At 38.7% G+C, this 25602-nt stretch overlaps 1 protein-coding gene across 1 annotated transcript in view; it reads left to right on the plus strand.

The window, feature by feature from the left end:
• KLHL32 (kelch like family member 32) overlaps positions 1-25602 on the plus strand; it is a 202335-nt gene that overhangs the window by 137222 nt on the left and 39511 nt on the right. The window contains exons 6-8 of the mRNA XM_034991559.1: positions 16581-16639; positions 19730-19922; positions 22014-22108. Coding sequence (XP_034847450.1) covers positions 16581-16639; positions 19730-19922; positions 22014-22108 — 347 coding nt within the window. The remainder of the gene's footprint in view (positions 1-16580; positions 16640-19729; positions 19923-22013; positions 22109-25602) is intronic.

Below are 25602 nucleotides of genomic sequence, written 5' to 3' on the forward strand. Positions count from 1 at the left end.
CAAAGTCCCCTACTATTTTGTATTACTATTGATTACTTCCCTTATGTTTGTTATTAGCTGCTTTATGTATTTAGGTGCTCCCCTGTAGGGTGCATAAATATTTATGATTGTTATATCTTCTTATTGAATTATTCCCTTTATGATTATATAGTGCCCTTCTTTGTCTCTTATTACATACAGTCTTTTTTGAAAGTCTGTTTTGTTTGATGTAAGTATTGCTACCCTGGCTTTCTTTTTTACTTCCATTTGCATGATAAATGCTTTTCCATCCCTTTACTTTCCATCTGCATGTGTCTTTAAGTCTTAAATGAATCTTTTGTAGGCTGCATATTGATGGGTCTTGCTTTTTTATCCATTCTGTCACCCTGTGTCTTTTGATTAGAGTGTTTAGTGCATTTACATTCAAAGTAATAATTGATAGGCATGTACTTAGTGACATTTTGTGACTTGTTTTATGGTTGTGCTTATAGTTCTTCTCTATTCCTATCTTTTCTTGCTCTCTTCTCTCATGGTTCATTGACTTTCTTTAGTGATATACTTGGATTCCTTTCTCTTTGTTTTTTCCATAACTCTCCCTGGTTTTTGATTTGTGGTTACTATAGGTACATATATAACATCTTATGCATACAGCAGTCTATATTAAGTTGATGGTCACTTAAGTTTGAATGTATTTTTTTACCGCCCCCCTCCATGTTTTAGGTATGTATATGGTGTCATACTTTACATCCTTTTATTCTGTGAATCCCTTGACTGATTTTTTAAAAAGATTTATTTATTTATTTTAGAGAGAGAGACAGAGAACACAAGCAGGAGGGGCAGACGGAGAGAGAATGTGAAGCAGACTCCATCTCAAGCCGGGAGCCTGACCCAGGGCTTGATCTCAGGACCCTAAGATCGGACCTGAGCCAAAACCAAGAGTCAGACAGTTAACCAACTGTACCACCCAGGCGCCCCATCTTGACTGATTTTTTAAAAAGATTTATTTACTTATTTGAAAGAGAGAGTGGGTGTGTGCAAGTGGGACGGGAGGGGCAGAGGGAGAGGGAGACAAACAGACTCCCTGCTGAGTGGGGACCCTGATAGGACCCTGAAATCATGACCTGAGCTGAAATCAAGAGTCGGAGGCTTAACTGACTGAGCCACCCAGGCACCCCCTCCTTGACTGATTTTTATAGATATACTTAATTTTACTGCTTTTGTGTTTCCTGCTTTTCTTACTCTTACTTATGCTCTTTCCTTTCCCCTCAAAAAGTCCTCTTTCACATTTCTTGTAGGGCTGGTTTAGTAGTCATGAGTTCCTTTAACTTTTGTTTGTCTGGGAAACTCTTTATATCTCTTTCTATTCTGAATGATAGCCTTACTGGACAGAATATTCTTGCCTTCAGGGTTTTTTCCCTTCAGCACTCTGAATATATCATGCCACTCCCTTCTGACCTGCAAAGTTTGTGCTGAAAAATCAGCTGATAGCCCTGTGGCATTTCCCTTGTATGTAACCATTTTCTTTTCTCTTGCTGCTTTTAAAATTCTCTGTTTATTACTACTTTCTGCCATTTTAATTACTATGTGTCTTGGTGTGTACCTCCTTGGGTTGAATTTGTTGGGGGCTCTCTATGGCTCCTGGATCTGGATTTCTCTTTTCTTCCCCAGATTCAGGAAGTTTTCAGCTAATATTTCTTCAAATAAATTCTCTGCCCCCTTTTCTCCCTCTTCTCCTTCTGGGATCCCTATAATATGAATGTTATTATGCTTCATGGTATCTTAGTTGCCTAAGTCTATTTTCATTTATTATTATTTTTTTCTCTCCTGTTCAGCTTGATTGCTTTCCATTATTCAGTCCTTTAGGTCACTGATCTGTTCTTCTGCTTCCTCTAGTGTACTATTTATTCCATCTAGTATACATTTAATTTCAGTTATCAAGTCCTTTATCTCTGATGGGTTCTTTTTATTGTTTCCTATCTCTTTGTTAAGGGTCTCACTGAGCTCCTCTTCTTTTTTCTCTAGTCAAGTGAGTATTTTTAGGACCATTACTTTAAATTCTCTCAGACATATTACTTATCTCTGTTTTGTTTATATCTTTTGCTGTGATTTTGTCCTGTTCTTTCATTTGTACATATTCTCCTGTCTCCTCATTTTGTGTAACTCTCGTGTCTGTTTCTATGTGTGAGAAAAGTCAGCTACATCTGCTGCTCTTGAAAGTAGTGGCCTTATGAAGAACATGTCCTGTAGTGCCCTGCAGTGCAATGTCTGCTCTTCACCAGAACATGGCACGTCAGGGGTGTCTTGAATGTGTATTGTGTATACCCTGCTCTTGTGGTTGAGCTGCATTTGCCTTTCGTCCAGTCATCTGCAATGGCTCTCTTTGCCTATTGCGGTCAGGGCTTGGTCCTTGCGTTGTTAGTGAGCCAGGGTGGGGCCGCCTTTGGATTAAGTTGAGTCAGACTAGGTATTTGCCAGAGATGTAGTATCACTGAACTGCAGGAGAATGTGGGGATGGGGTGTGTGGTGCCAGCAAGGTTTGTGTTGGTGAGAGGGGACTTGCAGCTGCCTCCGCCAAGGCAGGCCAGGGATGGAGGAGATCGACCCAGAGACACATTCAGGGGCAGGTCAAGTGGTGTTAGCAAGGTTTGTGTGGTTCTGCTGTGGGAGGGGATCTGGAGCTGAGGCCTGGCTGGTGGGGGGTGTGTCTGCAAGACAACACGGGGTGGGTGCTTTTAGCAAGTTAGGTGCTGTGCTGGTTCCAGCAGGTGTCCATATATCTAGGCTGGGGTGGGGGAGGGAAATGGTGCCCACCAGCTATTTTCTTCCTGGAAAAATCTCCCAGTGATCCCTGTCCCTCCAGCATGCACTCTGAGATTAATAAACAAATTACCCTCCTGTATGTCCCAGGTGTTTTTCAAACTGCTGCTTCTATGCTGTATCTATGTGGGACTGTTTGTTGTGCTTTCTCTTTAAGGGTGGGGAATCAGTTTCCTCTCACCCTCCCAGCCCACAAGCCTGCTGATTTTTTAAAGTTCCAGGTTTTAAACCCCTCTGATTGTAAGATCTTGTGAATTTTGTCCCCTCTGCTTTTCAAAAACAAATGCTATGGGGATTCATCTTCCCTGTGTAGGCTTCCTGGTGTGAGAGTCTTTTCTTTCCCCTCTGTGGGCTGCTGACAGTCCTAGAGGTCCGTTTAGCTCTTGACTGCACCTCTGCCCTTCTTACCCTCTTTGATGTAGCCTCTTCTCTACATTTAGTTGTGGAGAGTCTGTTCTGCCATCTTAGGGTCATATTTTGTGTTATTTATGCTGAGGTGGTTGTTATCTAGTTGTATCTGCAAGACAAGGTGAGCTTAGGTTCCTCCTGCTCTGCCATCTTCTTCAGAAGTCCTGATCATACAGTTTTTATTTCTTGTTTTGTTAATGTGATGTATCATGTTGATTGATTTGTGGATATTGAGCTGTCATCCCAGGAATAAATCCCACTTGATTATGGTGAATGATCCCAGTGTATTGTTAGATTTAGTTTGCTCATCTTTTGTTGAGGAATTTTACATCTATGTTCATCAGGGATATTGGCCTGTAGTTTTATTTTTTTTGTAGTGTTTTCATCTGGTTTTGGGTGATGCTAGCCTCACAGAATGAATTTGGAAGCTTCCCTTCCTCTTCTATTTTTTGGAATAGTTTGAGAAGAATAGGTATTAAATCTTCTTTAAATCTTTGGTAGAATTCACCTGTGAAGCTGTCTGGTCCTAGACTTTTGTTTGTTGGGAGTTTTTGATAACCAGTTCAATTTCATTACTAGTAATTTATCTGTTTGGATTTTCCATTTCTTCCTGGATTCAGTTTTGGAAGATTATATGTTTCTAGGAATTTATCAGTTTTTTTCTAGTTTGTTCAATTTGTGGACATAAAATTTTTCATAGATGGGGTGCCTGGGTGGCTCAGTTGGTTAAGCTTCCAACTCTTGGTTTTGGCTCAGGTCATGATCTCAGGGTTTTGAGATTGAGCCCTGCGTTAGGCTCCATGCTCAACACAGGGTCTGCTTGGGATTCTTTCCCTCTTCCTCTTACTACCTCCTGCCACTAGCCCCCACTCATGCTATCTCTCTCTCTGTCTCAAATATATAAATATATATTTATATATATTTATATATAAATATATAAAATCTTAAAATTTTTCATAATTGTTCAATTCTTTGTATTTGGTGATGTTTGTTGTTACTTCTCCATGTTCATTTCTGATTTTATTTCTTTGAGTTCTCTTCTCTTCTTGATGAGTCAGTCTAAAGGTTTATCAGTTTTGTTTATCTTTTAGAAGAACCATCTCCTGGTTCCACTGATCTTGTCTGTTGTTTTTGTATTTTCTGTTTCAGTTACTTTCACTCTGAACTTTATTGTTTTCCTCTTTCTACTAACCTTGGGCTTTGTTTGTTCTTATCTTTCTAGTGCTTTTAGGTGTAAGGTTAAGTTGTTTATTTGAAATTTTTTGTTACTTGAGGTACGCCTGTATCACTGTAAACTTCCCTCTTAGATCTGCTTTTGCTGCATCCCAAAGATTTTCGACCATTGTGTTTTCATTTTCATTTGTCTCCATGTATTATTTCATTTCCTCTTTGATTTCTTCATTGGCCCATTTTTTGTTCATTTAATAGCATGTTGTTTAGCCTTCATGTGTTTGTGTTTTTTCCATTTTTTCTTCTTCTAATTGATTTCTAGTTTTGTACATTTATGGTCAGAAAAGGTACTTGATATGGTTTTAATCTTCTTAAATTTATTGAGACTTGTTTTGTTGCCTAACGTGTGATCTCTCTTGGGGAATGTCCCATGTGCACTTGAAAATACTTTATATTCTGCTGTTTTGAGTTGGAATGTTTTGTATATATATATCTCTTAAGTCCATCTGGTTTAATGTGTCATTGAAAGACACTGTTCCCTTATTGATTTTCTGTCTGGCTTATTTATCCATTGATATAAGTGGGAGAAGCAATCACCTTTAAGTAAATCTTGAGGACTTCTCAGCTTTCTTCAATAATCTTCTCTAGTTGTTTAACATCTGCTCTGACAAAATTCTCCCTTGCATTTAAATTAAATTCATTTGTATTCTGCCCATTTTTCCTTCTGCTGTCCTCAATAACCAGGGAGATAGCCATAGTCTTGGCTTCTCAGGATAATGCCTCAATTATTGACAATTCATTGATTTTCATTAAAGAAACGTAGCTCATGTCAGGATTTAAGTGCTCCATAATTAATGAATGAAGTTAAGAATTGGATTAACGAAGAGGACAAATGGGATGGATCCAATAAATTGCTGGTCTTACATACCAAATAAACATTAGATATGAGTGTGAACATTTGTATACACAGATATATTTAGATAAAAACTTCATTTATCTTTTGTTTAAATATATATTTCAATATTTAAGAAAACAACCACCAGGACTATGTCTTGTTGGTTTTGCTGAAGAAATTTCAAACTTGGGTACAAATAAGCCTTTGCTAATAGAAGGAACAGATCTGTGCTTGACTTGGGCAACAAAACAATAATGGGTTAATAAAATCAATGTAATTTATATTCTCTTCCAACTTACATTCCTTCCATTGATTCATTTAGTTTTCATTTGTTGTTAATGCATTCCCAAATTTGCTTTGCATTTCTAAATTTTATGTGAATTTCTCATAAATCTTTTAAGAAATATTTTCTATTTTCTTACTATAAAACTAGCTTCAAAAAAAAAAATGCTGCAGTTTCCCTTACATATTCTTAAAGATATGACTACTTAACCTCTTCTTTAGTGAGGCCTTAGAAAAACACAGAAGCCTGTCCTAGACTGGCTCTTTCAATACAGAGGTCTGTATGTTTCCTTTTCCATTTTATTAAATGTATCAACTTATTATAGATCTTATTGCTCTGTCACTTTGTTTTTTCCCCCACTGTGAAAGGAAATACATTTTCTTTGTTCTTCTTTTGCACTAATGTATGCTGCTTGTGTTAACCATACTTAATGAAAACAATCACAACTTTCTCAGGTTTGTTTCTCCCTACTGTGTACTTGAGATGAAAAACTCACTTCCCTGTGTACAGTACAATACCTTTAATTGGAAAGAAAAGGAAATCACCAGTGACATTTCTAATAGCTTCAGTAGTCTGCCTCTTTCCTCAGGACCAGCTTATAATAAATCAATTATGAATCTAACCATGGATGGGGAGGGGTACTAGATTTGCTAATGGCCCCCTTAAAAAAAACAAGGCAGGTATATGTCACCCTATTATTGATTTAGAAGTGTTACCCAGCTTTGTTGTTGCAAATAAAAATATTTGAGGCTATTCCTTATCCTTTACCAAGTAATCAAGTATTTCCAATTTAATTGATGGGGACTTGGGTCATTGGCATACTTCTGGTAGTTTGCAAGCTTTGCCTGAGGTGAAGGAAGTAAAGATTTTAGAATGTGGATTTTAGGAGCATATTTCTGTTCCATAAAACATAAAGTGAATGTTTCTTTAGAGATTCAATATTTCTGGCATGTTCACTGCCTCTGCATACTCCCTCCCTTTTCTCTGTCCATTTTGGGGTCAGGACACCTTGAAACATGTCCATGGTTTTTAAAATGAGACAAGCAGAGATGAATTCAGAAAATCAGGCTGTATGGATATGCCCATTAGCATTTAATTTAAGATGTTAGAGATAGTCAAATTTTACAGGCTCCTGTAGCATTTGACACTGTGACCCAATTCACAAATGCTCCACATCATTTCTACTTGAAATTCACAATACTGAAGCAAAAGAAGCATTAAATATCCTGCAGTTGTGCTTTAAAAGGTATGCTCTCCATTGTGAGATATTGTTTGTGAACTACTAAAAAGATGCGTTTTTGTGAGTGAAAATTAATCCTGAGCTTATCTTGCAGAACAACTTACCTTTTCATTTTTGTCAAATGGCACCAAAATAATGGGAAGCTAACCACAAAATTAGTGTTTTAAAACTATAAAAAAAAGACAAATGGTACTACATTTATTCAAAAGCAGTATTTAGTGCTTTCTTGATTCTCTTGGTGAATGCTACATCCTTATTAAATCTTGTGCTGGTTCATAGATAAATGAGATTAATTCAGCAAACACACTTCCTACCCTCTAGGAGCTGACAATCAAAGAACTTTTCAGATATTTCATTAATGAAAGAACATTTGTTAAAGCTTCTTTAACTCCTTAGAAGATATGTTTATTTTCATCTTGATTAAATTTATATGAAGCTTGCATTGCCCCATTTTAAATAACTTTAATTTATTCAAACCTACTGGAGGGACTTTGGCTTTTCCAGTATTCATTAAAATTAGAACAATGTAAAATTTCATAAACATTTTTTAAATGCCGTGGCCTTAGCTTTTCTCTATCTGGTAAATATTATTTTACTTGCATCTAAAAAATTACATACAAAACACTGGTAATTAACAGGGAGTGCAGTGGAGGCTGGCTTGTGGTATCCTGAGGTCACAGAGCATGTGAAACTTGCTCCGCTTCTCACCACCCAGGAGATGCTGAGCAAGTTTCCTAACCTCCCTTAGTCTTCTTCCAGGCTAGTGTGGAGTGACAAAGAAGAGTAAGACATATGTCCTGAATTGGGACTCACAGTATGGTAGAGGGAACAAACTCTTCAACAGATGATTATAGTATCCTGTGTGATACATGTGAGGGTCAAAGTCTTTCCCAGGGACAGTAGTGCAAAGCAAGGAGCACTTCATATGGGTTTCACAAAGGTTCATAGCACCTTCATCCTAACTTGGCCTTAGGTCCACTGGCTGCTTCCCATGTACTCATTAACTCCTCCCTGTCCTCATGAGTGGGCTTCACAGTCCAATCATTTCAATAATTCTCCTGCCATCTAGCAAGCACTTGCTCTTGGACAAACCCCATGGTCCATTTTGTCTGTGCCTGTGCCCGGGCAGCTGAACCCTGTGGGAAGAGGCCAGTTGACAGGAGGGCTTGGTATGGGATCCACTCAGCTCCCCAACCCCTCTCTGCACCCTACATTAGTGTCCTTCCACAGCCCCCTCCACTGTAGCCTCCTCAGCCACCCTTCACTGGCTAGGACTTCCTCAAAACCATGGCCCTCAGACTCAGAGACAGGACGCTTTCTTGTTTTTCAGAGCAAATATCAGGTGAGATGAGATGAGGCAGTGGAGAGTGGAAGGAGACAGATGGGCAGGAGGTGGACTGGAAAGGGGCCAACGCGGAAGTTTGGGAACTATTAGCAAGGAGGGTGCGGGGCGGGGGGTAGGTGTGGGGAGGGGAGTCTGAGGAAGGAGCCTGAGAATGTGGGATGGGCAAGGTTGGAGGAGGAGAGTTAAAGGAAATCAAAACCAAAAAGGAAAGGGCATGGTGAGAGATGTCCAGTACTGCTGAGACATCAAGGTCCAGAATATTTATTTTCTCTGCCATTTTTGATCAGGAACCCCTTGGTAACTTCAGTGAAAGTAGCTATAGGGAAGTGGAAGAAAGTAGAAGTGAGAATGCAGTGGTTTAGGGTGTGACAAAAAGGTGAGGAAGTAGAAAGTGCAGGTATAGGCTAGAAGCCTGGATACCATCTAAACTTCGCTCCCTGAATCCCAGCTTACAGACAACTTTCTGATTATTATGTTTTGCCTACCAGGAGAGGATGTGCTGTTTCTAGGTATACACATACTTCAGCCCATGTGAAGTATGCTGTTTCTAGGTATACACATACTTCAGCCACATTTTTTCATTATAAATTAATAAATAGCATTTTGGCTTTAGGAAGAAAAAAGGAGAGTAGGAAGGAAAGAAAAAGGTGGAAGTTTGGCTGAGAGAGGAGAGAGTAGCTGGAGGAGGAAATCAGAGTCAAAGGAGGGAACTTTTTTAAAGGATGCAAGTTCATTAAGCAAATTGGTGGATAAGGGAAAGGAGAGAGCAAAATTGAAGGTGAGGCATTTGAGGCATTCTTTGGTTGGTAAAGGCTGAGAGCATCCTCCTAGGTACAAGGAATGGTGCTAAGCCCACGGGACATCAGAATGACAATAGGCATAGGGTCTCAAACAGTCAGGGGGGATTTGGGGAGGGGTTCAGTCTTGGGCCAGAGAAGGGGAGACCCATCAAGCGCTAAGCCTGGAGGGCAGGAGACGATGCTAGATGTGGACCTAGGTAAGCTCCCCAATGAGGGTCAGGAACCTGAGGAGGTTCCTTGTCCATGGAGTCAAATGAGAGACAGGGTTGTCTGTTGAGGTTGTGCTATATATGTTCAGGACTAGGTAGAGGGTCTGAGGGAGGTGGCCTTGGGGAAGAAAAAAGCCTCTGAGAGAAAGCAGAGAGAACCGACATGTTTTTAAAAATTAAGTGTCAGACCTCATACTGAGGTTGGAAACAGCAAAATTGTGGTGGCCCAGGTTGTAAATTTCTGTCCTATTTTTTTTAGCGGTACTCACCAAAGAATTGGAGAGGGCAGATCCTTGGATTCACTCAAGATGGAAGGTTTTTAGGCTGGGAATAGTCCAAAGGACCCTATTGGAAGGGGTTTAGCTTGTTGGGTTAGGTGAGTGTCAAGGGCTTAAGGTTTGCTTGAGGGAGAACAAAGTGTGTTCCTCAGGTAAGTCCATGAGAGAATGTCTGTTTGTTGCCCCTGGAGGCAGCCACCTTGTGAGGAAGCCACCTGCCTGCTAGAGGTTTGGAGCTTGATAATGTGGCATGTCCACTTAAAAGTTCTTAGTGACCTGGAGTGCCCCCTAAGAATGAAATCCTTGTTGCTTTAGATTCTTACAACCAGCTGTCTCCAGCAGTTACTTTTTGCTCCTTTCTTTTCACTTCTGCCCCAACCTTTACTATTCCCCATCTGAAAAAGATTAAAACAAAACCACTACAGTAGTGTACTGAGATGAAGCCAAATAGACATGACCATTCTACAATGCTTTTAAAAGAGCCAAGTGGAGCACTGGGTGTTATCCGCAAACAATGAATCATGGAACACTACATTAAATAAATAAATAAATAAATAAATAAATAAATAAATAAATAAATAAATAAATAGGAAAAAACAAAAAAATAAAAAAAGAGCCAAATGGCTAAATAAATAAATAAAAATTAAAAATAAAAGAGCTAAATGGCTTGAAGAAAGCAATCAGATCACCTGTATTCTCCAAAATAATTAACAAAGGTTTCATTCTAAACAGACTTCCCTTTATTCTGAAGAAGTAGCACTTTGTTTACCCTCACATTGCTGCTCACTAGATGAGGCTTAAAGGTGTTATATGATGTTCATAGATCACACAGCTGGTATTTGACAAAGTCGGAATTTGATCTCTTCTGTCTCTGGTTTTTGAAAACCATGCTTTTCCCACAAAACTGTACAATCCAATTGTTTATCTCTCCAACAAAGGGCTCAAAAACAGATGCTTACATTGTAAAAAGAATTCTGACTGAAAGTCAAAGATACACTGAAGAATAATCATACCTGGAGACTTGTTTAGATCAATGACCATTTGATTTTTTCTGATTGTTTAACTGGCCACTTTTCTTAGGGCACAGAGTTGAGCCACATAAAGTCTTCCTTTTTGTGGAGAGAACAGCCTTTGTTTAAGTGATCCATTTGTGTCTGACCAGATGGATCTAAAAAGAGGTAGAATAAGGAGGGAGCTGAATTACTTTACCTAAGAATATGGGAAATATGTCATTTTCTTTGTTCCCAAGAGGAGAGAAGTTTAAAGCTACATCATGGAAATGGGCAATGGCTGAAGAATTTGGTTGATGGCAGGAGGGAGATAAAAGATCCAATAAGAATGCAGCAAGCCAGGACTCTAGAGACAGGTAGAGGTGACCTTGAGAGCTTAACCCTGCTTGGAATGTGCAGAAATCTTTGGAGGCAGGATTTCAGCTTTCTATAGAATGAGGAATGGGAGAGAGAATTTTATTGAGATTTTAAAGGGCAGATGACATCTGCATTGTGGTGGATTTTACCTTCATTTATCATTGCACTTATTTCAAATAACACATGGCGCATTCTTTACATGTTTTGCATCACAAGTTTGTATCTGTTCACTCTAGGTGGCATAAATATAATTTATAAATTTACATTTTCAAGTGCATCACCCTTTCTTTATAGGTATTCCGTAAATCTGAGACTTTCTTTACAGATTTTGAGTCTATTAATTACCCATCCATTTGTGTGGTCTCCTCAAGTGACAGAAATAATATGGATAATAGTTTTAATTTAATGCATGGATTAAGTATGTTTCTATCCAAGATGCTAATTCAGAAGAAGGAGTCCTGGCTTTAATTGTTTATGTAGTATTATAAACATTAAAAATATGGATAGTCTAAATGTGTAAAAATAGATAATGAAAAAGTTTATTTTTTATTGTGAATTTTATTTATTGTAAATATTCCCATGGTGTCCCTTTTATTGAGGACTAGTCATGAGTTTGGCTTTATTTAAAAAATGACTAATGTGGGGGCGCCTGAGTGGCTTAGTTGTTAAACATCTGCCTTCAGCTCAGGTCATGATCCCAGGGTCCTGGGATTGAGCCCCGCATTAGGCTCCCTGCTCAGCGGGAAGCCTGCTTCTCCCTCTCCCAATCCCCCTGCTTGTGTTCCTGCTCTCGCTATGTCTTTCTCTGTCAAATAGGTAAATAAAATCTTTTAAAAAAATGACTAGTGTAACTCACACCTAATGCCAATAATTCTTTTGATAATTAGACAGTAAGTGTTAAGTTTTAGTTTTTTTGAGAATTAGAGAGCATTCTTATGGAGGAGAAGCTTTAAACTATTAAAGAAAAAAGCTTTCGATACCTTATAAACCAGCCAGTAATTCTAGTTATTAGAAAAAAATAAGAAATCTAATTCAGACTACAAAATTCATTCATTAATTCAAAATTCTATACTTTGTTAGATTTGTTATATTTTTAATATCCCATACATGCTCATTTGTACCTTTTATGGAAATGGTAAAAAATTTCCATAGATAAACTAGTATAGTACTGTAGTAAACTTCCTCTATGGGTCACTTCTAATGCTCTGCACTCTAGGTTTTCTAAAACCTGGAAGAGAGATGCTGTCATCTCTAGTTTGCTTATAAGGAACCTGAGCGGGGCTGTGTTAGATGCTCCCGCAAGGACAGAGTCGTAAAGGAGCCTGTGCGGGGTGATGCCACAGCCTGTCCTGAAGCTCGCCCCTGAGCCTAGCATACAGCTGGCCACTGCAGTCCTCCAGGAGAGCTGCCGAGAACATGAGATGGTTTTCCACAATCCTGAATTGGCTGGCAGAGTTCCAGCCCAGAGTGTCTTCCCTGAGAGCCTGGACACGTTCGGTTCTTTGCACCCCGCTCCATCCTTCAAAGCGTACTAGCGCAGTATTCCATACACAGGTTTTTACTAAAGAAGGTAGTATAGGACTGTCTATCAACAGATGTATTGTCTGTCCTCAAAACAAAACAAAACAAAACAAAACAGCAGAGCCACCAGACTTGACCTACCCTGACGAATGGATATTGAGAGCTGTTTTCCTAAACACACTATTATGTAGACACCTTGTCAGCATTGACCAGTGGTTGGTTGCTTTTGAGCACAATGAGTTTGGGAGTCAGTGAATTCCCGTAGTGGAGACAAAAGTCACTTGTTTGGCAGTCACCTGTCATCCTTTCTCCCATATGCATTCATCCATTTGTCACCACGTTTTGTGAAGAGTGGAACAGGGAAGCTTAAGAAAAATGCTTTATTCTTGTCTGGGTGATAGAAAGCATTTCTCATTGCTGGTAGCATGGTGGTAACTTTTCATTCCTTCTGGCAGTTTTTAAAGACTTATTTGACTTGGGGGGAACCTGCAGTATATCTTAAAGTCATAGTTCAAAAGTATAAGACAGGGTTGTTCATTTTCAATTTTGGCTGAAAAGTCTTAACTTCAACGGTGGCACTTCAAAGTTAGGGAAAACTTGGCTTTAAAAATGGATGCTGATAGGAGATGGCATATTTAATGACAAATGTATCTATAGAAAGCTGTTAAGATGCAGATTATCCCCCCCTGGGGTGGGGGAGGGAGATCAAAACTGCCAATCTATAAAATGTACTCGATAGAGGGAGGCAAAGAATCTATCTTTGCAAGTGCTTTGATTGCAGGGGACAGTGTAGCAGCATGTGGGCATCATAACCCAGAGCAGGCAAATCAGCCTGATGACTTTCAAAGCCAGGAATACTGCTGCAGGCAAGGGCACTCCAGTCTAGGAGAAATTAAAACATATAGAGACTGTTATTAATTCCATATCTATTTTTGTATAGTCAAATCTGTATGCAAATCCTTAGCATCTCATTTCAGCAGATTAATCTAAAAGTGAAGAGTGTTATGTGAAGAGAATGTAATGATAAAGCTCTGCAAATAACACTGCTAAAGAAATGTGGGCTGCAAACTTGGATGCTTTTTTAAAATTTATTTTTTTGTACTGAGAACAAATGGTTTTTATTTATATGATCGTTTGTAAATTATTTCAAAGGGGGGAAGCAATAAAACCAATTTCTAAGGTTTTTCCCTTGCAATCCTGACTTGTCAAAAGTTACACCACTAGGTTTTTTAGGCACCTCCTGTGGTTTAACATTCCAGAAGTAATCAACCAAATAACTAACTAGGATTTTTATTTTTACTTCCACCTACTAACCCAGTATCTCATTTTTAAATGGTGTCATGTGAGTGAAAATTTGTGTGTAAGGGTAAGGAATCTAATTACAGTGTGCAGATTAAGGGGTGGGGGAAACTATTACAAATGCATCTGTAGAAGAGAGTAAATAATAATTCTCGTTCCTCCCAAGAGATATCAAGATATCACCCTGCCTAAGAGAGAGGATGTAATAGCTATATTCTAATCCATTGGTTGTACATTTAATCTATAATGGGCAGAGTCTGATACATTTAGTAGTGTAAATATTTTCAAATAGTGTCATAAACAGATAGTTTACTGCAGTAGATATTAATTCTGTCCCATATTTCTAAAACAAGGAGAGAAACTGTCAAAGCTTTGAAATAATGGGTGGGAGCTTTACCCTCTGCTCCCTCTCATTTGGAGAAATGATTATAGGTGAGCTGGATGTTAATCTGGTGTTTATGGCCCAGATCAAAAGCACTTGGCAATCATTTTAACCCTGAAGACTTGTGAGGTCTCAATAGATTTGATTATTCTTGTATAGTTATGCTGAGAAAGAATGATTGGACGTTCAATTTTTGATCAGATAAAAGAAAAGGAAGGTTGGGAGGAAGAAGCAAACATACTTCTGTGTTTATTTGGGCGTACGTTCTGACTCTATATAGGCATTTAAGCCTCAGCTTGCTTAAGTGTATTTTCTTTTCCTTTGATTTTATTTTAAAATGAGACATTCAAAAGAAATGCAGAGAAGACTTTCTTTGAGGGCAGGAAGCTCGTTTCTCTCTGTCCTTTGTGGATTTACGCTGCAGATAAAGCTTTCATTGATCTTAAAAGTAGTTGCAGGCTTCAGAGAGAATATATATATTAAAAAAAGCCCTCCAGTTAATAAAAGCCATAGTCAATTATATGAAAGAAATAATCTCCTTATTGGGGTTGCACGAGATAGTAATGATTGACCTGGACAGACTTCCTTCCCTTTATGTTGCCATTAGTATTGACTGATTATTCAGCTCAGTTAAGGATTGTGCAGGAATCCTCTGGATTCTTGTTGACTTGATTCCTGGCCACGGAATTGATGGTGGTGACCTATTCAAAGTATTGGAAGTGTCAAAGCAAAAAATATACTGGACAAAGTTGAGCAGATAAGGAAGACTTTGTTCAAGACTATTGCAGTATGGGAGGGAGACCAGAAGGCAATCTGAAATCAACTCCTCTGAAGAAGAAGAAGCAGGAGGGTTTTTAAACACTGAGCTTTTCTCAGTGAGAAAAGTACTGAAGGAGTTTTGGAGAAAGGTTGATCAATGTGATGTATTGAGCACATTCAGTTACCCCTGATTTTGTAAATGTTTTTCTCTGTGATTAGGCCATGTGTGTTTGCTGTTTGGCACCCAACAAAGTGAGGCTCCTACTCTCTTCCATAGAAACTGGGAGATAGGGACATTATATTCCATGATGATTACATTTCAATGGGATGGCTTCTGGGGCTTTGAGGAAGTTATTCCTGGGTTGTAAAACTTGAAAGAAGCTTCTTAAATGATTCCTATCTCAAGGAGGCGGAGAAAGAATTTACAGATTTTCTAAAGTAAGTGCTCTAAGAAAAGGGATGTCAAGGGCCTAGAGACAGAAAGAGGCCTGCCTAAAGTTGAGTCAAACTGAGAAAATGTTAAGGCTGTATTGTAACAGTACACACTTTTTGAATTCAAAAAATTTCAACAGGAAACACTTTTAGTCTGGCTCAGTTTTAGATCTTTATTGAAAAATTGGCTGCTTTTTTGTGATACTTATTCAAATGTTACTCATTTTAAATGAGCATCTAGAACTATGTATAAGGCACTATTTCTAAAGAGATTTTTCGGGGGGTTGCTCTCATTTCTTGTTATCTTATTACCTAACATTTAATATCTCCTAGTGTTATTTTCTGTAATGCTGTTTTATATGTTTTTTAGTTCTCCCATTTGATGGTAAAAATTAAAGGAGAATCAGTAATTTCTGGGTTTTACAGGGCTCAGTGTATACCACGGACGTGAAAATAAGTATGAGGACAGACAGGAAAACTTTGTTAGAAATGTGATGATTTTTAGTGGTTCTTGATTAAGCAGAAGTCTTTGGATCTAAGCATCTGTCGAGAGGCTTTAGAAAAGTTGATAACAACATCGACTGTGTGCAGTGCTGTCCAACATGGTCACCCTTAGTCACATGTGGCTTATTGGGCACTTGAAATGTAGCTAATCTGGATGGAGATGTGCTGTATCAAATATACATTGGATTCTGAAGACCATATGAAAAAAGGAATATAAAATACCTCCATAATTTTTATATTAATTTCACATTGAAATGATAATATTTGGGCTATGTTGAGTTAAATAAAATCTACATTATGTTTCTTTTTAGTTTTTAATGTGGCTACTGGAAAATTTAAAATTGCATATGTGACTCACATTGGGGGGCTCTTGTTATATTCTTTTGGATGGCTCTGGCTCTAGATTTCTTTTGATAAATCATGTCTTTTCTTAGAAATGGTTCCTCTCGAGCAATATCAAGATATCACTGTGTTGGCGTGCAGAAGGTTAGAGCTGTAAAATTGCCAGTTTAGCTAAGGACAAGAATTTTCCATATAATTCTGTCCCGGGCATGAATTGCGTGGAGATTTGTCTATGTGTGCGGTGTTCGTTCCCACTTTCTGCCACACTTCGCCCCTCATTCTGGCCATGCAGAGCAGCTTGCCAGGATTGGGGCCTCTTGGTAATTTCAGCACACTTGTTGCTTGCTCTCAAATGGATTGCTTCTGAAATGTTTCTTGAAAATGAAACTGCTTCAACAATAAGCTTCTTAATTATGTCATGGGTTCACCACAAGGGTATACAAACAGATCCTCAGCAGTAGCTAATTTTCCTTTAATTGTATCTCATTCTTATGTTGGAATATCCTATTTTGTAGTCATGAAAGCTCTAACACATGTTAATCCATTACAGGTGGAGTAACTAACACAGCACAATATCAGAACAGACTAATGGTATATGAACCTAACCAGGTAAGAATCATATAAGAAAAACTCATTACCTTAATTAAAATGAATTTTAAAAGATTTCCACAGTAATTAGTAGTTGAAATGCCAAGTCTGTACACACACATGCATCTTAAACTTGTAGAGAGAAAAGGAAGCATCTGGATAAACTGCCTTTTTTTTTTCCTCCTCTCACAAAATTTCAGCTCCTTTAGTTTTATGCATTACAGGATGCTTAACTCTTTCAGAGTTTTGCATAATGTAGAAAAAAGGGGAGATACATTGATGGGTTAAATGCCCTTTATTTCCGTTATCTCAAATGGCTATTCATATTCAGAGGCATCCAAAGAAAGGATTTTGATTGACCTGTTGTATGTCCTTTTAGAAGGCGCCTCAGTCCAAAAGGGGAACATGCTTATTGCTTCATTACTCCCAAACAAACTAATAACTTTTATTTAACTCAGCGTAGCCAAAAGGTCTGAGAGCAGTGTCAAGGACAAGTCTGAAGTAGAAGTATCTGAAAAGTAGAAGGATGTTTTTCATCTAACAGCTGGTGCCTGAACTGGAAGCATTTTGATGGCGTCTGTCCCTTCTGCCCACTTGCCATCCAGACCGATGAGTTTTTGGTCCCCAAAAGAAGAACAATTTTTATTCTCTTTTCCTTTTACCAAAATGTCTGTGGCCTTGGCACATGTGTTCAGGATTTCACCATTTCTATGATTTGGGTAATGTAAATATTTTTCATGATTATGACAGTATCCCAAAATGATTTGATCTGGGGATTTAATAGTCATCAGCTGGAGATAATGGAACATGAAACAACAGGTTGGCTTTGGCAGCCTGGGTCATTATCGGCCACCAAATGTGTGTCCTGAATGACCTCAGTCGATTTGGTGTCTTTTTATTTCAACATTATTTGATTCTGAATTTAACGTGTTTCTGTCTTTGCAAGTGTGTTTCCTGATGTCTTTAGAAGCTGTAGATTTCAGAGACCACATGTCCATAGGCCAGATGTCTCAAGAGGGATCATTAATTACAGTTGCTTGAGTTCGGTGCACATGTGGTTAAAGAGGAAGAAGGTGTTAACATTTCTCAAATGAGTTCTGTTTCATGTTTGTACACACATGCTCTTTTTAAAAATTCTGCTGGCATATTGTTTATGGTGGGTACTGGCAAACATCACATCTGCTTGCATCTTGCTCAGAATCTCAATAACTCTATCATTCAGCCCTGGTGCTTATTTTTCTTCTAGGCCTTTGCGGAGAGTCGATAATGCCTGCCATCTGCCACAGAGCACATCGCTACCTGCCAACAGGCAGGCTGGGGTGACCTCTGCTTCCCCACCACTGATTAGTATTCACACGCTAGCTTATTAGGAATGACCCCACTAGGCCTCTCTGTTTCTTTGCCTTTGCAGTGGTTGGCGGCTCACCTGGCAGGCACGGCAGTGAAGGAAGCTAAGGATATAATCAGGGGATGCAGGCAGACTTTACAAACCAGATGGCGTCCACAGTCCTGTGGCAGGGGACTGGACTGCTAATGCAAACGTTGATTCCTAATACTGGAATGGGTTGCCTCATAGAAAGCACCTAAGGAAGGCATCATCAGAGTTTTGAGTTAAATCCACTCATGTGAAATGTATTGACGATATTTCTTCACAGAATATCTGAAAGAAAGGTTTGGCTATCTTATTAAAAGAAGACATTTGATTGGAAAGAGTCTTATGACACAAACGGGGGAGCAGATAAATGCAAGCCTTTCAAACTGTTCAAACCACTCTTCTTTTTAAGTCTATCTTTAAAAAAGAAATTATATGCAATGAATCATGGAACACTACATCAAAAACTAATGATGTATGGTGATTAACATAATAAAAAAAGAAATTAGAAATGAGCTAGTAGATAGGCCTTTAGTGAATGGACCAATATTTATATAAACTTTTTTTTTTTTTTGGCTTATTCCTTTACAGCTTTGTGAACTGGTGAAATTCTATGTATTAAAGACATCATATGATCTTTCTATCAAAATCCAAATTTTTCTTGGCAAAAGGAATCTGGGTTCTTCCTGTAGGTTAGTGTTTATGTGCAAAGGAAATGGTTAGGTTTACTTACCTGTCCATTGCTCAGTTAAGATTTAAAATTAAGGTCGTATTTGATTTTCATCTAATTTTGCCTTTTACATTAGATTTTTGAAAGGAGCCATATTGAAGAGGAGTTGAGCATGTCTTTCTCATTACTGAGTGACCTAGAACCAAATAGTCGAGGTTTCACCATTCCTGAAGTTGTATAAAATTTGGCCTTTTATCAAAACAAATGTATGCCTAGAAATAACTTTTCCCTGTTTGGTAGACGATATGATTATAAATATGTTAAAAGGGGCTAATACAAAGGCAGCAATGGGACTTTGTTGTGAAACCAGATCTTTGCTCTTCCATTGATCTTGGGAGGTTAATTTTGGAAAGAACGGCTCAGTCACCCTAGCCCTAGATTATGTAGAAGCCTTGGGTAGCCAGCGATTACTATCAGAATAATTTTTGAAAGTGGACATTTATTGGACATTATGTGGCACTCTTCTAGATGTTTTGTATTAACTAATTTAATCTTCACAACAAGCTTGTCAGGTATGGTATGACTCTCCCCACTTTACAGGTGAGGAAATAGGCACAGAGAGGTTAAGTACATTGCTCAAGGTCACACAGAGGTTATAAACTCAAGCATTCTGGATCCAGAGCCTGTTTTCTTAAATCATTATACCTAGCCATGTGCTTTCACTCTTAAGCAATTTACATGAGTAAGTTCTCTCAACTGGGGGAGAGAACCATCATGAGAATTTCTATATTCTCATGTGCTCCCGGTATAAAATGCAAATGCCCTATAAAATGCAACCCAAACAAGAGGAAATGAATTTGTACATTGCAAAATAAAGTTTTAGCATACATGGTTCTTCTCTACTTGTTCTCAGGTAAGAAGCCCATACCTTTCAGAGTATGTAAGCAGCACTCCAGTGGAATGTGATAGATAAAGCAGAGTCCCAGCTACTAATGAGGCACTGCTGTTTTCTGCCGTGGAGGTCTCTTATTAACAGAATCCACCTGAATTTCTTTTTTTTTGTTTTCAGAATAAATGGATAAGCCGCAGTCCCATGCTGCAGAGAAGGGTTTACCATTCCATGGCTGCTGTTCAAAGAAAGCTTTATGTTCTTGGAGGCAACGACTTGGACTACAATAACGACCGGATCCTTGTGCGCCATATAGATTCTTATAACATAGACACTGACCAGTGGACGCGTTGTAATTTCAGCCTGTTGACTGGCAAGTACCTTTGACTAAGTAAATCAGGAAAAGCAGAGATTCAAGAAATTGCCACACTTGTTTTCTTATACCTCTTCAGTGCATCCCTAAATACCAAGTGCATCATGGCAGAACAACTTGTGTTTATTAACCAGAAAGGTGCACATTATTTATCTCACAAAACGTGACTCAGTCAAGTGGCTGAGCTAGTTTCTCAGGGCCTCTATTACCTTCATGCATCTTGGCTGAGAGAGGTATGTCAAATCCTTTCTTGTCAATAAATATTCACATAGGAACTCTGAGGCAATTAGGAGGAACCGGAGGATTAATAACGCTTTACAGAAGCAATTTATTTTTTTTTCTTTTTGCTTTTAGTCTTATTAATTTTGAGGTCAGGAGTCTGGTCTTCATTATTTGTTACTGTCAGGTATGGTTTCTGGCTGTAGTCTCCCAACAGCTAAATCTTGGAGTTCTGTGCATAGGGGGTTTGGTGGTGTTTCCAGCCACATAGGGGTTCAAGCATTACCCAGGGCAACACTAGGTGTGGACCCTCCTCATCCCAAAAGGGAATAAAAGGAAAGCAGTGAACAGTTTACCCCTAATGTTTCTTTTTTTTTTTTTAAAGATTTTATTTATTTGAGAGAGAGAGAATGAGAGACAAAGAGCAGGAGAGGGGGAGGGTCAGAGGGAGAAGCAGACTCCCTGCCGAGCAGGGAGCCCGATGCGGGACTCGATCCCGGAACTCCAAGATCATGACCTGAGCCGAAGGCAGTCGCTTAACCAACTGAGCCACCCAGGCGCCCTACCCCTAATGTTTCTTTACAGACTTGAAACCTTTCTATCCCTTGTCAGCTTGCATTATAAACATGCGCAGGTGATCAGGTCCCTTCCAGGCTGCTCTGCTAAATAGAAAAATCACAAACTCAAAATGGTGGGTTGGACTAGCACCTGAAGACCTCTTAATATGCTGAGGGGGCACTCCAACCCTAACAGCTGCTGCTGGGGAGGCAACAGCAAGTGCGGAACCAGTGTGAGGGGGTTAGATGCCTTGTATGGAGTTCCTGTTTTTGTGAACATGATGGTTGAGGCCCACCTACAAGTACTTAACCCTCTCCAAGTTGCTGTAGTGGCACCTTAGCCCCTCGGTCCCTGGATCTGTGATTCTGGCTGCTGTAGAATCCAACTTATTTATTACCGCAGTCAATCTGGTGTCAGCCCATCAATAAAGAGAAACTCTCACTCTTATGGCCTCCAGGGAAGATTAGGTGGTAGTGAGTTATTCTGTCTTCTTTTTTTAAAATGGGAGAGGAAGCTTTCATCATTTTGGCATGTCAGTATCTGGTCCCAGATCGGGAACTTTAATATAGTCCTAAAACTGTTGTGTATGTCAAGAAAGGAAGGGTAGTTGGGGTGCCTGGGTGGCTCAGTCGTTAAGCGTCTGCCTTCGGCTCAGGTCGTGATCCCAGGGTCCTGGGATCGAGCCCCACATCGGGCTCCCTGCTCCGCGGGGAAGCCTGCTTCTCCCCTCCTTCTCCCCTCCTTCTCCCCCTGCTTGTGTTCCCTCCCTCGCTATGTCTCTCTCTGTCAAATAAATAAATAAAATCTTTAAGAAAAAGAAAGGGTAGTAACTTTATCAATTTTTTCTGTCATTTGTCTTCATTTGGGGGACACTCGGGGCATGGCTCTGTTTTATTGGCTTCTTGGGTTGTAGCTGTTACCTTACAAATGTAAGCACTTACTTTAAAAGCATTTATAGAGGTGTTTTGCATTTTGAAAATACATCTTGTTTCCACCGCTGTAATACGACATAGTAATAGAACTCTTATTTTGTTATTGCTTATTATTGCTGTATTTAATGCTGTATTTATCCACTTGGCTGGCAAATAAGTGTTTTGGCTTGGTTCTGACCTGACACAAATTCATTCTCTGTGAAAGAGTGGTTAATTCTTCCCTCTGAGTACTGGGAGGCGGTGATTAGTTGCTGCAAAAATCCTGTGGAGCATACAAGAGTGCCACAGGGGGAAATTGTATCCCTCAGTGGCAAAAGGGTTAATTAAGACATGCAAGGAAATGGATTTATATTTTCTTTCTACTCAATTCTCTTTACTTTAGGCCAAAATGAATCTGGAGTTGCTGTCCATAATGAGAGAATATATTTAGTTGGTGGATATTCGATTTGGACAAATGAGCCTCTGGCTTGTATCCAGGTGAGTGGTTGAAGTTCCTTTTGAAGTTTGTTTGGCTCAGTGAGGTTACTTGTTGCAGTGCTGCTACTGAAGGAAGAGATACGTACGTACACGTAGAAAGAGGTTTGAGCTAACTTTGTGCATCTAGTTTTGCCAGTAAACTTCATCCTGCTTCCTAAAAATGATGCCTAAGAAATGATGGAGCCCTAGTGAAAATGAAGATGGGGGTGAGCTTTGAAAATATGTATAATATCCTGGAAATGGGGAAAGTGGGATACCTTTCTCTTTCTCATAAACCAAAAAAAAAAAAAAAAAATCTAGAAATTTTTGGCAATAGTTTGGCAATAGTAATCACACTCCCAAAACTTTACAAATGCCTCCTTTCTACTCAAATGCTTTATTTTCTGTATCGGAATTGGTTCATTCCAATAAATCCCACCTACAAAGGTGTTCTTCCTTCCTGGCAGAAGTTGTGATCAGTAGTGGTTGATGATTAGTCTGATGGAGAGAGCCTCTGCCTCCAAACAACAGGCCTGGCCCATCAGCCGGTGAACAGCCCAGGTGAGGCAAGTTGCCAGCTGAGCTTTTTAGAGCAGCAATAGCTTTTGTTGATATACATATTCAAGGTCATCTTATTTTATCTTTTACAATTGTTATCATAGTTGTTTCTCTGTTTTACGTGCTCTCTGATAATGTATTGGCATGTATTAGGCCTGATTTATCTCTTGATCTCCAGAAAAATATATCCTTAAAATTATTCTTATTATCTAACCTCACCTTTGGGGAAAGATTTTTTAACCACTGCATAGTCACAGGACTATTCAAGATTTTAATTTTTTTTTCAGTCACATCTCATAAGGTATCAAGAAACTCTTCCATGTTGTCTCAGTTTTCAAAATGGTTAGCATATAGTTGTTTTGTTACCACTTAGTCATATCCCCCATTACATTCATAATATTGATTTTTTTTTTTCTCCTCTTCTCTTGATTTATCTTGTCAGAGGTTTGTCTGGGTATTTTACATACTTCTCTTAAGTAGATCTAAATCTGCAAGGATAGCATAAGTATGAACAACATAATGAACAAGCTGGTCCTAATGGATGTGAGTTCTGGATTCAGTGGTTAGGATAGAGTGTTTTTTTTCAGTTTATTGAGATATTATTAACATTTAATATTGTATTAGTTCAAGGTATACAAAAATGTTATATATGTATATATTGACAAATGATCACCAAAATAAGTTTAGTTGACATCCATAACCCCGCATAGTTACAAAAGTTTTTTCTGTTTGTGATGAGAACTTTTAAAATCTATTTGCCTAGCAACTTCCAAATATTTAATACAGTATTGGTAATTGTAGTCACCATGGTGTATATTACATCCCCAAGATTTATTTATCTTATAAGTTTAAGTTTGTATCTTTTTTATTGAATTATATATGACATACAAGGTTACAGTAGCTTCAGGTGTCTAGCACAGTGATTCAACAAGTCTATACATTATGCTGGGCTCACCACAAGTGCTAACTACCATGTGTCACCATACACACAATGTTATTACAATATCATTGACCATATTCCCTATGCTGTGCCTTTTATTCCTGTGACTTATCCATTCCATAACTGGAAGACTGTATGTCCCACTTCCCTTTACCCATTTTGCCCATTCCACACATCCACCTTTCCCCTGGAAACCACCAATTTGTTCTTTGTATTTATAGTTCTCTTTCTGCTTCGTATGTTTGCTTTGGTTTTTTTTTTTTAGATTCCACATATAAGTGAAATTATATGGTATATGTCTTTGTCTGACATTTCATTTAGCATAATATTTTCTAGGTCCATCCATGTTGTCACAAATGGCAAGATCTCATTTTTTATGACTGAGTAATATTCCATATATATATATATATATATATATATATATATATATATATATAAAATCTTTATCCATTTGTCAATGGGCATTTAGTTTGCTTCCATATCTTGGCTATTATTATAAATAATGCTGCAGTAAACATCATGGGGTTATCTTTTTGAATTAGCATTTTTGTATTCTTTGGGTAAACACCCAGTAGTAGAATTTTTGTGTCATATGGTATTTCTATTTTTAATTTTTTTGAGGAATCTCCATACTGTTTCCACAGTGTTCACACCAACTTAACATTCCCTACCATCAGTGCATAAGGATTCTCTTTTCTCCACATCCTCAACGGTCATTATTTCTTGTCTTTTTGTTGCTAGCAATTCTCATTGGTGTGAGATGATAGCTCATTGTGGTTCTGACATTTATCTGATGATTAGTGATGTTGAGAGTCTTTTCATGTGTCTGGTTGGCCATCTGTACATCTTTGTTGGAAAAATGTCTTTCAGGTTCTTTGCCCCTTCATTTTTTAGTCAAATTTTTGGGGATTTTTTGGTGTTGAGTTGTGTAAGTTCTTTACATATTTTGCCTCTTAAGTCCTTATCAGATATATCATTTGCAAATATCTTTTCCCATTTATTGGGTTGCCTTTCCATCTTGTTGATGGTTTTCTTCACTGTGCAAAAGTTTTTACTTTGGTGTAGTCCCAATAGTTTATTTTTGCTTTGTTTCCCTTGCCTGAGAAAACATATCTAAAAAAATGTTGCTAAGTCCAATGTCTAAAGAGATTACTGCCTATCTTTTCTTTTAGGAGTTTTATGGTTCCAAGTCACATGTTTGGGTCTTTAGTGCATTTTTTTTTTTTTGAGTCCCTCTTATTTTTTTATTTTTTTATTTTAAAGATTTATTTATTTGAGAGAGTGAGAGTAAGAGAGAGAGAGAGAGAGAGTACATGTCGGGGGGAGGGTTAGAGGGAGAAGCAGGCTCCTCGCTGAGCAGGGAGCCCTATGCGGGACTCGATCCAGGGACTCCAGGATCATGACCTGAGCCGAAGGCAGTCGCTTAACCAACTGAGCCACCCAGGAACCCCGAGTCCCTCTTATTTTTTTTATTGTTAATCACCATACATCATTAGTTTTTGATGTAGTGTTCCATGATTCATTGTGTGTAACACCCAGGGCTCCATGCAGAATGTGCCCTCTTTAATACCCATCACCAGGCTAACCCATCCTCCCACTCCCCTCCCCTCGAGAACCCTCAGTTTGTTTCTCAGAGTCCATAGACTCTCATGGTTCGTCTCCCCCTCCGATTTCCCCCCCTTCATTCTTCCCTTCCTACTATCTTCTTTTTTTTTTTTTTAACATATATTGTTTGTTTCAGAGGTACAGATCTGCGATTCAACAGTCTTGCACAATTCACAGCACTCACCATAGCACATACCCTCCCCCTCCCCGATGTCTATCACCCAGCCACCCTATCCCTCCCATTAGTGCATTTTGATTTTACTTTTTGTGTGTGAGGTAAGAAAGTGGTCCAGTTTCATTCTTTTGCATGTAGCTGTCTGGTTTTCCCAACACCATTTATTGAAGAGACTGTCTTTTCTCCATTGTGTGTTCTTGCCTCCTTTGTCATAGATTGATCTTGTGAGTGTGGGTT

The sequence above is a fragment of the Mirounga leonina genome, unplaced genomic scaffold, assembly GCF_011800145.1.
Source record: "Mirounga leonina isolate KUSES-001 unplaced genomic scaffold, KU_Mleo_1.0 Mir_53, whole genome shotgun sequence".
Classification (NCBI taxonomy): domain Eukaryota; kingdom Metazoa; phylum Chordata; class Mammalia; order Carnivora; family Phocidae; genus Mirounga; species Mirounga leonina.